Source organism: Glossina fuscipes, unplaced genomic scaffold, assembly GCF_014805625.2.
Source record: "Glossina fuscipes isolate IAEA_lab_2018 unplaced genomic scaffold, Yale_Gfus_2 61, whole genome shotgun sequence".
In the NCBI taxonomy this organism is placed as follows: domain Eukaryota; kingdom Metazoa; phylum Arthropoda; class Insecta; order Diptera; family Glossinidae; genus Glossina; species Glossina fuscipes.
In genome coordinates, this window is record NW_023998433.1 from 991,031 (window position 1) to 1,009,340 (window position 18,310).

At 32.7% G+C, this 18,310-nt stretch overlaps 1 protein-coding gene across 3 annotated transcripts in view; it reads left to right on the top strand.

Moving 5' to 3' along the window:
* LOC119637988 (phosphatase and actin regulator 2) overlaps positions 1-18,310 on the top strand; it is a 271,425-nt gene that overhangs the window by 252,517 nt on the left and 598 nt on the right. For 2 of the 3 annotated variants that reach the window (XM_038034488.1, XM_038034489.1), the window contains 4 exons: positions 2,836-3,087; positions 4,796-5,071; positions 5,146-5,497; positions 17,931-18,277. In XM_038034488.1, the coding sequence (XP_037890416.1) occupies positions 2,836-3,087; positions 4,796-5,071; positions 5,146-5,497; positions 17,931-18,277 (1,227 nt within the window). Of the gene's footprint in view, positions 1-2,835; positions 3,088-4,795; positions 5,072-5,145; positions 5,498-5,958; positions 5,989-17,930; positions 18,278-18,310 lie in introns of all 3 variants that reach the window. The other variant, XM_038034487.1, reaches the window with a different exon arrangement.

Consider the following 18,310-nt stretch of genomic DNA (forward strand, 5'->3'; position numbering starts at 1 on the left):
AAAATTAGTCGACTTGCTAAGAAACTAAATTCGAAAGAAAGCAGAAGAACAGGTACACATTCATAGCACGTTACCAGCGTCATGCACCTGGCGACTGACGACTAGCAAAAAGATTCACAACAATTGGCAAAAATTTTAGCGGAAAAACGGATTAGCGCGATGAATTTATGTAATGTTTGAAAGGGATATATAAGCAGAATATTTGTGGAAGGCAGAGTCACTCGTAAGCTGTTTCCAAAAGTTCGTCGAAAGTCAAGTGATTTGACTTGCAATATTCAAACAGACAAGATTCGAACAAGAATTGAAGCGCTGTAAATACAAGTTGATGTAAATAATTTATAAATAGCTTTGCTAATTTTGTGCATAAAACCTGTACTATCCTGAAAATCACACTTCAGTGATATGAACTTTAAAAGGAGTTGAATAAATAACGTAAAATCACTAAACACGGGGTTATGTTGCAATATTTTTCTTAGATTTCTCTTATACTTTTTTCCTTTGTTGCATAAACCTTTTCTAGATTTTAGCTTAAGCACAAATTGAGCTCTCAGTTAATTACGAACAAATACAAATTAATATATTATTCAGCAAAAATTCAATTTCGAATAAAAAGGCTGAAAAGGACAGCAAGAAGGCAAGCAATGGTTATTATACGTGCTTGCCATTCCTTACTTTTTTTTTTTTTTTTGCATATGCATCGCAACCATCGTTTACTTGCCGCAAACAAATTTAATGAAGAATCGAAAGTAAATTGTACATAAACATAATTCATTTTCTTCTTCTTCCGCTGCATTTTTCTTTTCTTCTTGAACGGCTAGAAAGGGCAAATAAGTACTTAAATGCAATGTAGAAGAGCATACATTTTAACATAATGATGCTTAAATCATAAAAATGCTTAAGAAAAAACTTTATTTTACAATATGTTTAAGGTCTTGAATCGTACTGAATATAATATAATAAAAGTCGACTCGTAAAATATACTAATGAAATTTTGTTATGTTAAAAAATTAACTTATTTCTTATCATTAACGTTCTTATCAGTATCCATTATCAATTAGTAGGCAAGAATCTCGAAGAGCAACTCAGTGGCCGTGGGTTCAAATCTCAAGTACGGTAGAGTTTTTCATAAAAAGCCGAAAGCCTTAGATGCTAATGCTTTTTAAGATTAGTCTTAGAATTTATTCTCTGGCTAACTAAAAATAATAATAATAATAATAATTATAATAACAATTAGTATACAATTGCTAAGTTTCCTTGTAAGAACGACAAACGTTAATAGGCAAGGAGAGAGAGAGAGAGAGAGAGAGAGAGTTGTCCATGCAATAAAAGCCCTAATGATAATAAACAATAATATGTGCCGTTGTTAAAAGACGAAAACATTTAAAAAGTTTTTAAAATTATAGTCCATTTTAGAAAATTTCACTTCAGCAACCAAAGACAGCTATATAATATGTTGGGAGTAATTTTGACCTGAGCTGGCCAATTTTTTGACTTGGCCATAAGCTCAAAGGAAAATACCCGTAAAGAAATTTTATAGAAAGGTATATGTTCTCTCTAGTAATTTACGAAAAACAAACCGCTTTTTTCTATATATCTTTATTGCTAGCATATGCGTCTTAAACCAAATTGTCCGATGGACAGTACAATCAACTGCGACGTGCTGTATTGCATTGTTTTTGGAAAAAATCAAACACGAGTCGTAGATACTAGATAAAGTTATCTTGTGGACTGGACTGTAGGTAACAAAACTTTGTTTTTAAGTCTAAACATTTAACCCGATTGAATTAGATTGACCAACTATTGAGCAGTGAAAGAAACTTTTTCCGACCAATCATTAACTCTTTATTAGTGTAGAAAACAAAGAAAACAAGATCTTATTCATTAATGCGAAAAGCTGATCCGTAATAAGTTTGAACAAATTGCGATAGCTAATGCCCTGAATATCAGTTAAAATGATTTCTTTCAAACCTATGACCTCTGCAATCCCCAATAAAAGTATAGAGCATGATAAAGTAAGAAAGGAACAGGACAGATGTTTGAGACTGGTAACACTAACGTCACCCTTAAAACTTATTAGACAAGACGGAGCTGTATATTGATTGCGCTTACGGTCTTTAAATTTGAACAAGCAATCAAACAGTATTTTCTCTCTTTTCACTTAATAATTATTCAGAATGGAAGTAATCACAGACATATATAATCCGTCACAGATGTACAGAGAGACTGAAATGCAATTACGACTAAATCAGTGATAATTACATGATTCGCAATGACTACTTGCGAATATTACACACATAATACTAATATATTTTGTATCCTCATCAGCTGTTCGTTGTTAAATATAAAAATCTTTTCGCAAGTACAATAACAATAGCACAAGAAGTTACTGAAAATGTTAGAAGTCGTTAAGAACTTTACGAAACATAATAATTTGGTCTTTTTAAAAGAAAAAAAAAAATTTTATTACTAAAAAATTTTTATAGCATTCTTTTGGGACAAATTTAAAAACTACTCTGATGGCCTACTTTAGGAAGTGTACTTCTTAAAAAGTTCGCTAGTAAAAGTTTTACGCGGAACTTAATTTGCAAAATTTTCATCATCATATATTTTCTGTAATAATTAATTAGATCGCAAAAGTCTGTATTAAAATTTATAATAACGACATTCGCAGCCATTTAAAATTTACCTACCACCATATATTATTTTAAAACTTGAAATTTTTCTTATTAAAAATTTTATAAAATAATTTTCTTGAAAATGTTATAAATGCTTTTATGTTCCTCCTAATTTATTTGATTTCTTAAATATTTTATATTTTATTTGTTTTATTTACAGAACCCAGAAAAGACAAGACTGATGTACAGTATGGTGGTGGTGGTATTGGTGTTGTTGTTGGTGGGGGTGGTAATGTTACACTGTCGCCTAATACCGAACAACCGCCTTGTCAGGGCTCGCTGCAGCCTTCGCATTTGCTTATTAGCAGTCGTGATCAGTATGATTCACACACACAAAATTCCAAACTGGAACGACCCAATACACTGGGCCCAAATAAATTAACGCGTCGTGTAAATGTTTGCTACGAGCACTGTAAGTTTTCAATTTATTTTCAAAACATACTTTTTGGCTTGTTTGAACCGTTCGTTATTATGCATGCAACAATGTCTGTACTGTCTTATTAGCTTAAAAAAAAAAAAAAAAGTAAATTATAAAAAAAAAAAAAAAAAAAAAAAAAAATTAGATTTTTTATGTATACATACAATATACGTAACATATTCATGTTACGTATACAACTTAACACTTGCTTAAACTTTTACAGACTATTTTCGTAAGCTTAGGTAGTTTGCCAGCAATAAACTTTTTTTATTTTCTCTTATGTAAACTTAACATATCCATATACAATACTAAACGTAAACAAAAAGAATTTTGTATCCAGTTGGATGTGAATCTTTTGATATTCACAACAAGTCTTATTATCCAAAAAAATAAGGACTATAGTTGCTGTATAACTTACTCAAAAATAAGGCGTTTAGACTATTTGAGCTTGAAGGTAAGCAAGCGTCTAATGTACGTAACGAATATCGACCCCTCATGACAGATTGACCAAATCCTATAAATTCTTCGCCGGTATAAGATTGTTTTTTTTATTATATATGCCATTGAAGAACTTACGATCGAAAAGATCGGGACAGAAAGCCGAACACTTTCATACATATTTTTAGTGAATTGATAGGAAGGGTTTGAACATGACAATGATCAACCCACAATAGGCAAAAACACAAGATATGCAAAATATTGATCTAAAACTTCCTAAAGTTAATTAAAAGTTAAGCGCCTGCAATAAAAATAGATGAAGCAAGAAAACAAATTCGCCTTCGGAGGATTCGATTGAGAAAATTACATACTATTCTACTAATTGTGTTTTAATTTGGAACTTATCCTAGCAACAAAATTTAGACCATATTTTAAATCAATATCTGCTATAAGCACTGAGAACGGATTTGTGGCGATATCTTCTCTATGTTCAAGTTTCATATCTAAGCGTCCACTAAAAATTTGTCTATCTCAACGTGGTGAGACAATTAGACGAACGATGCGACAGGTTTTCGCTGCGATGTTCAACGCAATCATACTTTAGAAGTGAAATGTTGAACAACCGCTTTTGTATGCATCGGGCCTAAATGACTTCCCTGTGAATTAAAATGGAAAGACTGTCCCAAAAAGCTAAGAGTAAGAAGACCAAATGTGTTTTGCAATCTTGCAAATCATCTTCAATATAACATCGACTGAAAATCTTATATTGATGATATTGTCTTCATCAATATATATATATATATATATATATATCTGATGGAGCTTCTGAAGTGTTTATGAATCTAACATACCTCCATTCCCTGACGTAGTGGCGTGCAAAATTAAATAAATAATTTTCACTGCAAACAATAGATGGCGCTTAATATGCAGATCAGTTTAATCGTGTCTAAACAAGATTTCTTCATGTCTACCAAAATTTTATGTAAAACATTGGACTCGTGGCACTTCCTTTTCGAGATCCAAGTCCTAAGTCCTAAACTAAAATGTGACTCAAGAATTGCCTTTGTGCTTAGATTTTTACTTTCTGCATGGAATTGTATGCATTGAGTAAAATTCAAACAAACGATAACGGCAAACTCGTGACTTGTATCTGAAGAATAAATTATTTTCCATTAACAATATAAAGTAAAAGAAAAGAAGAAAATAAAGGCCTATGAACATTTACATGTAATTCATATTTTTCTTTATTCTCGTTCCTTTATAGACCCTGACGTTGGTTCCACGTCTGGCAGCATAATCGGTAGTGGTGGAAATGCATCAGCATATAATGACGGCGGCCCCGCTACAGCGGGTCATCATGATAAAATGGTGGGTGGCGTCATGTTGACAGAACTACCGGAACCACCTATACCAGTTTCGGAAATAGGCCCTATACCACCACCGCCAATGTTCTCAACACCATCGCCTACATTAGTAGCAGGACGAGCTCATGGACCAGGCGCTATTAATGACAAGGATTATCAACCCTATGATGATTACGGTTAGTTTCTTAACTAAATAGCGCAGCATGGTAATTTGTATATGAAAACTTTTCTTTTTCTCTTTCCATCGCAGATGATGATCCGACTCATGATGATAATGATTCCGATATTGATTATAGCTTTCAACAATATCAAAATCACATTGATACCCAACGTATTGAGGAAATTCCAGCCAAAGAGCCTAAACCAAATGCAGTTCCTCTAAAGTCGGCCCTCAAAAAGAAACCGGGACAAACAGTGTCTGCGTCATCTTCACCAGCCACACCCATACAAGATCACAGTAATGCAAATGGATCAGTGTCCCAAGGTATGGGTAGCAGTAATACAGCCAACAATAGCGGTAACAGTGGCGGCGGTGGAAGTACTTCAACCAGTCAACGCCCGCTAGTGGTTAGACAAGATGCCACTAACAATTATACCCTCAAGTAAGCTTTTTAATATTAAACTCCTCTGCTTTTCACTCTTCTTGTTTTTTTTTTTTTTTTTTAATATTTTAACACTTTTCACTTAAATAAAAAAAAAATAAAAGAGTTTTTGTGGATGAAAATTTTAGTGTAGTTTTATAACATAAAATTCACAACTGATTTGATGTTAATTTCAATTCTTACCTTTAATAAGTTTTCTTAACTTTTTCTTTAATTTTCTTTTCTTCCCCTTCCTCCCTCTGGCCTTCTCCTCCACCATCACGCCTCTAAATTCAATAAAAAAAAACTCTCCAATCTCAAAACTATTGAAAACAATATACAAACAATTAATTGAAAAAAACTATTTATGATAAATAACTAACTATTATGTGAATTAATGTCATTTAATATTAAAATTACAACAACTACAACTATTTTTTTTTTGCTATCCCAACCCACCACCTTCTACCCCCCAAAATTAGGCCAATTCTACGACCACGGATTAGAATATGGTAATAATTTTAGATTATCTAAAAAAAAAAAATTAAATTTAAATGTATTTTTTAGTTTAAGTAAAAAATTTATGTTTTAGTTTTTCCTATTCTTTCTCTCTCTCTCTCTCTATATATATATATATATATATATATGCACTTTAACATAATTCCAGATTTCTATCTATCGTTTACCCTTTTTATCTCTCTCTCTTTCTCTCTCTCTATATCTATCTATCTATCTATCTATCTATCTATCTACCTATCTAATTATCTATCTATCTATCTATCTCCTTTTTTACTTTCTTTCTTTTTTTTGTTTCTTTCTTTCTATCTATCTTTTTATCTCTATCTCATTTTACCATCAAATATACAAAACACCTGCAACATTATTGCAGTCGGCTTGAATTGCGAAACAAAGAAAACAAATTTATAAAAATACTTTTTTGTTATCTTTCACTCTTATTTTTACGACAAGGAAAGAAAAGAAAAAGAAGACACTTTCTGATTTAGCTTTCTTTGGTACTCACACTCCTATTTCTCTTTTACTGCATGCTTTATAGAATGATTTTTATTAGAAATCAGTGACTGCTGTGCTTTTTACTGTAATTTACTTGAGATTCTGAACAGACAATATACACATTTGCTTCATTTACATACACATAAACTCGCTCGCCCGCATATATATGTAATTGCGTAGTAGGACAAAACCGCTTTCTTTAATTTTGCATACGAAAGTATTAACAAAGGAAGAAATCTCAATATTCTTTTTGAATATTCAAGCTTGAAAATTTTTTCTTGCCTATTTTTGGATATAATATTAAAAAAAGAAAGAACTTTTTGTTTTTATTATTATCATTATTATTTGTTTAGATAATTAATTAGTTGGAATGAAACTAGATTTGTGATTTTCGTAACATTAGTATATATATTTATTATTATTGTTATTAGTTTAGCCAAGGAAATAAATTCTAAGGCTAATGTCTTAAAGCACTAAGGTTATCGGCTTTAACTTATAATTTTTTTTAACTACCGATTCCCATCTCCGCGATGAGAAAGTTAGCAAAAAGTTGATTTTAACTCGACTTTAAGTCAAATCGCGGAAATTATGTTAAAATCGCGCTTTTCACACCAGTTAAAAATGTGCTTTGGAATTTTATTCACATAAGCTTTATTTTTTGAAAATTTAATTTATGCAAATTTCCCACAACAATTTATTAAAACATTCTCTTTCAACTTATCATGAGAGCAATACTCATATGGAGAATATGAAAAAAACAAGCAAGAAAATGATATTCACTCGTGACCGATGCTTTTGTACGCATCATTCGGATTCTAAAACAAGGAAAAGGACTAAATTTTGATACTCTTTGATATTAAATAGGCGCGGTCAGTTTTTTCTACTTTCAGAGTAAAAGTGGATATTTATATGGTGTTTGTGTTGTACTTTCTAAGTAAGAAATAAATAACAGTTAAAGCAAAGGTGTTGACAGTGTTTGTAACGTAGGTGTGTGCACGTTGTAGACATGTTCCTCGAAAAGTTTTGTATCATTTTGAAATTTTTTTGCAAGTTTCTAGACAATATCATAATTTTTGCGAACGGGAGAATGTGTATCACAGATGGTACGCAGTCGCTCAGACGAACAGACGGACAAGTGAACGAATGAACATGCTTAGGTACATCACGAATTTGAAATTGACTAAGAACTTCTATACTGTATGGGGCTCCTGAAACTTGCTTCTATGCATTATAAAACCGCTCCTCCTATTCCCTACTCTGTGGCACGACCGTTTAGGTGTACCTTCACAGGAAGCGTAACCGTTTAAGCACTACTTAAAAGCCTTCGTGTCTTTGTTGTCTCATAATGTTTGCGGCGAACATTCCTACCACCAACAGACGCAACACTCCAATTTCCTTCTGCAGTCTCTGTCTTTCGTGATGGTATTTCGGACAGACAAAGAAAACATGTTCAGCGTGTTCGATGCACTCACAAGAACTACAGAATTAGTTAGAATTAGTCTATTTTAAACCTATAATCTATAGCAACCATGCTCGCTAATTAGCTGTGTCAAATAAAAGTCAACCTCACCATGTTGCCTATTCACCCAGGGCCGCAAATCTGGTATGAGCCGGTGCGTCCATCTACCCTTACTCGCTCTGCTCCAGCGCTCCTGCCAATCTTCCACCAATCGCTGTTTTGCTCGCTGCTTAGCCGCTTCAGCCGACAATCTGTAGAATTCAGCCTTATACATACCTTCTTTAGCTCGCAAGTCGATTGGTATAATACCAGCGATAACCAAGGCCGCTTCTTCCGACACCGTCCGATATGCGGTGCACACCTTTAGAGCGCATAGGCTTTATGCTGATTCGATGTCTCCCGTGCATGACGGTATAACAAGCCTTTTTCCACACCAAAGAACCATACATTATTGTCGCAATTACTACTTCTGCGATCAGCTTTCTACGGTCTTGCCTACGGCCCCGTAAGTTTGGCAGTAAGCGCGCCAGCGACTTTGCTACCTTCGCTGCCTTTTCGCTCGTGTATTGGAGATGCCGTTTAAACGAAAGTCTGCAGTCGATCATCACTCCTAGGTATATTATGGCTTCTTGTGACTGTATCCTCGTATCTCCCACTTGGATAGTCACTTCCTCAATCTTCTTCCTAGAGGATATTAATACCGCTTCTGTTTTTTCTTTCTCTAGATCTAAATCCACTGACCGCAGCCACCTCTTAATCATGTCGGCGGATTTATTCGCTATAGTGGTAATTCCCTCCAAAGTTTTTGCCACGATAGTTATCGCTACATCGTCAGCAAAACCCACGATGGATGCTCTCTTTGGGAGAGGTAGTTTTAGGATATCGTCGTACATTTGGTCCCACAATGTAGGACCTAGGACTGATCCCTGAGGTACCCCTCCAGTGATCAGCCTTTCTCTGCACCCTTTATCCGTAACGTATCGAAGATTCCTGCCAGTATAATAACTAGCCACTATATTTATAAGATGCGGTGGGACTCTTCTTTCCTGTAGGGCGGCTATGACACAATAGCAGTTTGCTAAGTTGAATGCATTTTCAATGTCTAATGCTATTACTAAGCAATAATTTTTGTTGCCTTCCATCCAGCGTGTTCCTTTTATCGCTTCTGCTGCAATATTCGTAACCACCTTTATTGTATTGTAGAGTTTGAATTCTTCTTGGTGGCTGAGATAAGCACTAGTCCCTCGCGATCTTTGGTAGACACGTCTCGCTCTGTCACATTGAGCACTTAGTTCGGCTAGCTCGTCTGTCCACCAGTATACTGGCTCCTTGCTTTTATAGAAGCAACGTCTTGTCATTGAGCCCTCCCAGGCTTTTATAATCCGTACTATAACCTCCGCAACGGAACGTTGAGCCGAGTTTCTGGGTTCTGCTTCTTCCAATATACGAGCGAAGAGTTCTTTGTTTAGAGATTCTGGTTTCCATTTGGGATCCCGGAGAGGGAACTGTGTGATCAATCTGGTCATTTTCCAATTTGCTACTTAATTTAACTTCATTAGTTTTCATAACTTTAATTAATAGCTTTTCATAAATTCATTCTTTCACCTAAGACTCCATTTACTAGAAGAACATACGCACAACAGCACAACAGCAGCAGGCCAGTAGGCGAACAGGCATAAAGCATATCATATAAATATAAATACATAAAGTTTCTTGCTAACCTACATTACGACAGTATATTACATTACTGGTAGTGCTGATATTATTAATGGCGTGATGAGTTTTAATTTAATGCTGCTGCTGTTTCAAGTCAAAGTTTCAATGATAAATGCTATCACTAGAATTAAGAGTAATTACTGATACCAGAAAAAGCAAGCAAGCAAGCTGCACTGAAAATGCAAACAGAGATAATTACTATTGTCTATATGGTATATTTTTATGACATTAGTGGACTATATATGACTGAAAAGTAATAGTTAAACTTGCGCTTAGTTTAACTAAGAGAATTAGTAGATTTCCCAATAAATTGTCTTATTCGGCACCATCGTCATCATACCTATTACTCTTTCCCTCGTAAACCAGCAACAGGGATGTTTTGGGATTCTCCAACAAGCGTTCAAAGAACCAAATTTTGAGATCATACTTGTTCCCCTTGCGTGACGATCTCTGTATATATTTATATTATTTATATTTATTATTATTATTAATTGATTATTATTATTAATTGAAGTTGAATATTTTGTAGGAACTTTTTAGTAAAAATATTGATTTTAAAGCTAATCATATTTGATATAATTATTTCACGGATGGACAGTAAAATTCAAAATGAAAATACTTATCCTGGGAAGTAAAACAATATATTATAATAAAGCGAAATCCGAATATTTTTTCCGCATATGCCAAATGATATGATGAAATATGATGACATGATATTACGTTACATTTACTTTGAATACATAAAGTAGTGCAATAAAGCATCAATAACTTTAACCTTAGATGAAACATTTATTTTATGAAATTTTTTTTATTATTACCAACGTGATAATGATATAAGCAACGTCAGCTGTTAACGTAAGGTAATAGAAAGTTTTTCCTCGTATCCTATACCCTGTCATACGATATTATTAAAATTTATGCCAAAGTGCTCATCAATGTTTACATACATTTGCCAAGCTCGATATAAAACCATATATGCAATGATCTTTTTTTAAATAGCATAAACATATACTTTTTTTAACATGTGCCTGCGTTCGAATAAATGCATTTTCTGCACCGGCATTTCTCGTCAACTGTGTGAAAAGCCAAAAATTTTCAAGGTAGGGTATTGTATACGGAAATGGATTCACAAAATTTCTTTGCATAATTTTCTCGCTAAGATCTCTCATACCTACAACTGTGCTTTTGCATTCTACTCTCCAAGTTCGTTTATTTGATACCCATCTCGCTGGTATCGTTAAGAAAATCCACCAGGTCGCGGTGTCTGTCATATTCATTTTAGAATTAACCCATTTTTGGGCAGACAATATATCTTCTAGAGGAATTTACAAAATAGGTTTAAACATTCTGCCTTGTTTGCTTTACAATCAATAAGCATAAAATATTAACAGAGTGAAGAAAAGGTCATTTAATCGCTTGTAATTTTGTTTGGGCTGATTTTTTCAATTTTTGCACGTAATGAGTGTGGAAAATTTCAACCATAAAAATCCAACATTTTTGTTAAGAAAAACGAAACTGTGTTCAATTTATGCTCGACTGTAGACTTCTGCTCTGGCCAATTTGGCCTATTTTGAATAAAATATTTCTATGACCTAAAAAACAGATATCTCCGATACCGACTCAGATCCTGCCAAGGGACGAATGAAACGTTGCATCATATCCTATACAAATACGGGGCTGTCTACCAAATCAGGCATCTGACGTTTGGCGAACACTTTCTAACTGCACAAGGCACTGCTTCGTGCTCCGAGCCAAAGAAGATGGTGGGATTCATAAAAATTCTAAAACTGCCAGGCGAGGAGCATCGGCGAATGCAATAGATCTTTCAGATCGCAATTCGCATTATCCACAGAACAGTAACTAACTGATACGTCACACAAGAAAAGTTAGAAATCAACATATAGGGGATTTTCCCAGTTGCATTTTTCTAGCCAGGACTTAGGCAGTCATCTTCGAACGGTTGAAGTAATGCCCAAAATTTTCAGATAATAATTTCTTCCAGTTAATTAAATTTTCCCCTGCGTTGTAAAAATTTACATCGATCTTACCCCTTAAAATGTAACCTCATTGTTATCTCGAGTATTTATACAAATATAATGATATTTTTCGCCAGTCTGTCTCGAGAAATATTAAAAACGCATATTTTTCGTCCTGTAAGATACATATAATAATACATCTCTTTGCACAAGTAAGTAATGTCGTGTCGCTTACCATACCGTTCCTAATAATGACGACCTAATAATGCCTCCTACGCTAGACAAATCGATACGTTTCTCAAGTGTAGGTAGGTGTGTAGGCAAATGTGATATAGTTAATTTACCCAAGGCTCTGGATTATCGATAAAAATTATGCATGAACAAAATTATAGACCTTTTTCCTTCTTTCAAAAACCTCTAATTGCCATACAATGATTTTCTTTGAGAATAGCTTTTTATGATTTTTACACTGAGAAAAAAATTGCGAAAAATAAAGAACAGAAATAGAAATTATTCTTTGGAGATTGTGAAAGAAGAACACCTTCTCTTAGCTTCTCAAAACTTAAATCAAAGAAATCGAAACAGCTCAATTGATGAACACTATTGAAATGAAAGGTACTTCAATAGTTTAAGGCCTTCATGTATCAAAATTAAAAAAAAAAAAAAATATTATTTAATACAACATGTGTATACGGAAAGAATTGTCTTTCTCTTTTCTTGTATTTGCATTAGCGTGAGTGAGAGAGAGAGAGAGAGAGAGAGAAAGAAAGAAAGAAAGAAAGAAAGAAAATAACAAGTGCACACACCACTGAATATGTATATTTTCCTCACCTAAATATCCTGTCATAATATCGATGAGATAAAGCTATAGATTTGCAAGTGAATAAGAATGCGTGTAGGCGCGCTTGTTTGCGTTCATGTTTATTCATGAAAAATTTCTATGAAGTAATAACCGCAAATCAGTATAAAAACACATATGGATGTGTATATGCAATATCCTTGTTTTTTATGTATATATGTAAAAAAAAAACTCTGTCACTCTATATCTCCTCTTAAGAAAAACTTCCGTTCAGTTCGGTTTCTTCTATAGGTGTATGTTTGCGTATAAAGCTTTCCCATGAGTGTAGTTACGTATATAGTAGTATGTACAATTTTTATGTGTTCTATGTGAAATATATGTAATATATTTCATATTTGTGAAAATTGTGTGTAACAAACAATATATATGATATATAAGCATTGAAAGTTGATATTATATTAACTTTTCTGAAATTCATTTAGTTTATTACTAATAGAATAGCGATCTCATTGCCTAATGTTTCTTTTTTTTTTTATTATCATTTTTTTATTTTATTTATGCATTTGGTTGTATGTATATTTCGGTAAAAAAAAGAAAACAAAGAATTATTTCATTGAATTCGAAAGTTTCTTAAATCTCTCTTTCTTCTTGTTGCTATTTTCGTTGTTGTGACTCTGTTTTCTTTGTCATTTTTACGCTTGAAACGCATTCTAATAAAATACAAAAGTTGTTTGCAACTCAATTTAATTTACTTATTGTATTTAGTTGATTTACCAGAGATTTTAAACAATATATCAAGTTGCTGTCTTACGTGATGAGAGATGACGAAATTTTAAGTGATTACATAACATTTAAAAGTTGGCTTTTTTTATTTTTATTTTTTCTTTTTTTTTGGCAATAGAAAAGCATAAAAATATGGATACTAAACAATTCACCCTTCAACATTTGTTGCAGTTGTTAAGAAGAACTTTTTTCTGTTTTAAAGAAGAATCATTGCAGAAAAGAAGGTGTAACAAATTTCGTTCAAAATAAGAAACAATACTTTTAGTTTGAGAGCCCCAAAAAGCAAGTTTTATTACTAGGTAACAATTTTGTCTCTGGTGTAGTCGAAAACTTATAAAAGAAGCTCTACTTCTTCTCCCTCTCATTCAAATAACTTTTAAGAAAAAATTTGAATTTATTGCTACAAATATGCATTTAATTTTTTTAGGCATTACTTCTTCAAAATATTTTAATATGCTCACTAAAGACAAATAATAGCAATTTTCCAAGTGGTTTCAAAAACCTTTAAAAACTAAGACCATTGTAACTGTCTAAAAGTGTGGGTTTTTTGGTTGTTTTTTCCGGAAAGAACGAGGGATAGGACCAAAGTCATATTTGATTAGATTATTAGGCGTATCTTTAAGTATTTGAAACGAAAAATTATATTTGAAAAATATTAAATACCCTACATCATCCTACAATCATTCAGATAACGGCTTTTCGAAATAAGGCTTTATATGCAAACTGTTTGAAAAAACCTAACCATTTTCAACAGTGTTCTTCTTCGACCAAAGCACGTCAACGACGATGGATCTATCTTAAGTCCTTCTGCTGTGTAGGACATAAAAATAATATATTTCTTCATTATTACTTAGATTCGAATTTAGAGGATTTTCCCAAAATTACGCACATTTACATACGCTTACACATTGTGCCAATGCGTTCAACCACTTCTTGTAAGCATTTTTTAAAATCGTCTCGATTTCCATTTGTGGCTTTTTGCAAGTTTTCAAAAAAACTTAAAAAGTGTCTTCCTCGACACCTTCTGGATGTTGCATATATGCACACAAACTTAATATACCTTTGCATCACAAACTGTGTAGGGTATAAAAAAACTTAAAAATATGAGAAAAGATCGAATAAAAAAGTGCGAATTTTTTTAAGTTTCGCTGCTTGCAATTTTCAAAAGTCCCGTTTGGAGTTTAAAGTTTTGATATGTGTTTGCAGACGTGTTTTTTTTTTTTTTTTTTTTTACTTTTCATCATTAGTTTGCAATGTTAAGACCACAAAAATGCCCTTAAATTTTCGAATATCCCTTCATCTGTGAAGGACAGAATTGCAAATTGTGCACCTTACGTGTTTTGAAATGATGTAGAAAACGGCATCGTCGCATCGCATAGCTCTCCTTCTGATATATGCATCTAATAGATGCCTCAATGAAGCTACGCTAACGTGTTTTTGTTCAGGAACGTATTTAAATGAATATATAAGCCCTTTCTACGGAGATGTGCCAACGGATTAGAGAAGTTAGTAATCAAGAATTAAACCATTATTTTGTAACTCCCCAGCAAATACTCATAGTACGCAGATGGTAACTTCTGGAAAAAGTAGCAAATTACAAAAAAAGATTCTTTTCAGTCCGTATTCTAGACAGTTCAAAGCATCAATTAATTCAACAAAAAAAAAAAAGTTGATTTTCCGAAAACTTTGTATTGGTGTTACCGATTCAAGAGTGAAAAATTAACGAAGTCGATATAAGATACGACTGTTCGTTGACGTTAGCATCTTTTTACACGTAATAAAAAGAATGAAAAAGACGAGACTCGTTTAAATATTTCATGAAAAAATCTTAAAAATATTTAAGTAGCTTTTCTAGAATTTCTTCGCTTCATTTTGAGGTTAAATTCGTTCCATATCGTCGTTAAAAGGTGATCGAATTAAATTAATTATTTGGCTGGCAAGTACAAGACATATTTTAAACATTGAAATATCTAAAGTCGTTTTTGCCTGTCCAACTTCGTTTAGGCGTAAGTGTAACGCACATTCAAATCAAAAGGTTGACCTTTCAAAACATACTTCAATAATTCCATAGAATTTCAGCGTTTATTTGAGGAATACTATTTTCTCTACTTAACCCTAATCCGTTTGAAAAATCAGCTATGAACGATATCCTACGAACGTTTCCCTACGAAATTATATCTTGTATGTTCAGATTCTTTGTTTTCAACCTTACGATGCCCACATTGTAATGATATCGTAACTTTAACTTTACCCGCATTATTTAGAGTGCAAATTATGATGCGTACTATGGAACCATAAAAAAGTACATAGTTAGTAAACTTTCCCGAAAAATTTTTATTAACACTTTATATGGGCAACCAATTTATGTATTGAAATTTCGGAAAAGCTACGAGTTATGAAAAAAATGTAAAAGTTCTGCATCTCATAAATTTTCAATTACAATTCGCTTCACTATATTGAAACAATGAGATTATAAAACTTTAAATGTTTCGCGCATATTTTCTAAATGACATGAACAAATTTGAAAAGTGCGGTTAATATAATATAACCAAACTATTACGCACATTATCGTTCATCATCACACCCGCATTTACTAAAAATTTAAAAGACAAACGGAAAATCTCACTTCAGTGTCGTGGCGTCGCCTTCGTCATTATCATCGTCTTCCAGCAAATTTGTCAACAACAACTTGTAAAGAATTTCAAATATGGAACAACCTGCTCGGTTATTATTAAGTAAATATTAATTATTTTAATAGTTATTTGAAGTAAAATAATAATAAATTTAAAAACTTTTTTGATCAATTTAAAATTAAAGAGAAGATTGGAGAATTTAAAATATAAATACAAAAAACAATGTTTTTATATAAAATAATTTAAATTAATTAAAAACAAATAAATAAATAAATAAATAAAATAAGAAGGTTATAGTCGGGCAAGTCTGGGTATTAGATATCCTACAGTAACTATTTCATTTTCATGCAAAAGCACACTTTTCGTAATGATGCCCGAAACATCGCATGACGTGATGCAAACTTAGCAAACTTACGTTACTATCATTTACTAACATTTTATTATTTTTCGGTTTTCTTTAGACTATTTCTCAATATAAGGGCTTGCCTTTTATAGTAGCTCGTATATATGTTGGAGTCTAAAAAATAGACCTATCTGGTCCTAATCCCCTGCCGGTAATTTTTCTGTTAAATTGCTTCGTAGAAGCTTCTACGATTCGACTTCTCTGGATGTTGCATACGTTCGCACAAATTTATTATTCTAAAAAGAGACTAAAAAGCAGGAAAAAATCAAATATTTCTAGTCCATAGTATTAGGTGGGCATGGCTGATTTTTCCCCATTTTTCCTCGTCTTCTTCAATAGCAATACGAATTAATTGAACGCTTCTCTAATATTTTGATGAGTTTTTTAAAACAACATGTGTTAAGACAAGTAATCTTTTCAGTTTTTGCAATGACTTCACAATTTAAATTCGAAGCTCTTGCTCTGAAACAGCCTTCTAACATTTTCAAACAGATAGTAGTCGCAAACTGCAGTTCTTGTATTCTTGTCGTTGTGTAGCCATTGACTTCTAACACTCGGTTCGAATTTCGTGAACAGATTTCTCGGGTAAAATAATAAATACATTGCGTTTTGATACCTTTAGGGTATCAAGTAATTCTTGCAATTTCACTTATCAATTACCAACAATAATTTTCAAGAATTTCTCATATTTTTTTGTTGTAACCATTTAATTTATCCACCCCTTAGATCGGTATTCGCAAATATTTACTTAAAATCAGCAAAATATCGATAAATCCTTGTTTTCGACGAAGAAGAGTTGCCATAACGCTTATCAAGCCAATGCTGACTTCAACGGCATTTCGGATATTTTCACTGTTTTACAGATAACAAAGATACCGTTTAACAACTCGTTAACTGATAAGGGAAATGATATAAAGTTTTGATGGGCGACGTTTGAGTATCAGTGGTTTGTAATAGTAATATAGACTTTTTGTTAGAGACCCTTCGTTTTATTCCCGGGAATTATTGATCGATACTTTACATTAAAAGCCTTAATTTTATCAACATCAATAGTTACTAGTAACTATAAACAAATTCGAAGCGTTTCAAATCAACGCAACGAAATTTTTGAAACGATTTCCTTACACTCACTTCCGCCTACGATTCTTTTCCTTTACGCTTTCTTTGCGTGACCTTATGAGGTGTTTTCGCGTTTTCAAAAATGATTGATAGGAATGCTTTAATTTTCAAAAAAAAAAGCTGTAATCTAACACAAATATTTGTATAATATGATATACCAATGTCCATGAAATCAAGCATCAAGAATATTTGTTAAAAATTCTTATCTTTAATACAAAAAGTTTTCTATAAATTTTATTAGGATTCACTTATGCCTGTTTATGCGCCTTTAACTCTACATCATCACCGTCTCGTATTGCTATAAATTGCTATAAATTGCTATAAAACGCATACATTTTTCATTTTTCATATTTACATATATTGGAATGTTCTGTGGATTTGTTTGTAAAAAAAAAAAAAAAAAAAACATGAATATATACGTACGTAACGATTATCATAATTTTAATCGCTATAAAATATTTATACATATAAATTATTTGTAATGATTTTCTTGTTTTATATTTTATGTTTTGATTTTTTTTTTTTTTTATTTCTTTTTGTAATTTACTTTAATAGTAGGCAGCAAATGTTTAACATCAATTTGCCCTGCACGATGGAGAATAAAGAGAACACGCGGCCATTTGTGATACGTGAAAGTAGCAGTGATAGCGATGAAGATGGCGGCCGTATATTATATCGTGACGATGATAACACCAGACAAGCTAAAATAGCACGGAAAGAATCGTTATCATTAAAATTGCAATTACGTCCCGATAAGCAAGATTTAATTAATCGTAATATACTGCATCAGGTGACGGATAATGAATTAAAGGAAACAAAAGAAGCAATTGGAGCACGACTGATAAGACGTTTGTCCATGCGGCCCACCGCCGAAGAGTTGGTGGAACGCAATATATTAAAGAGTACGTTAGAGTTAATATCGGCTTAAATTCATT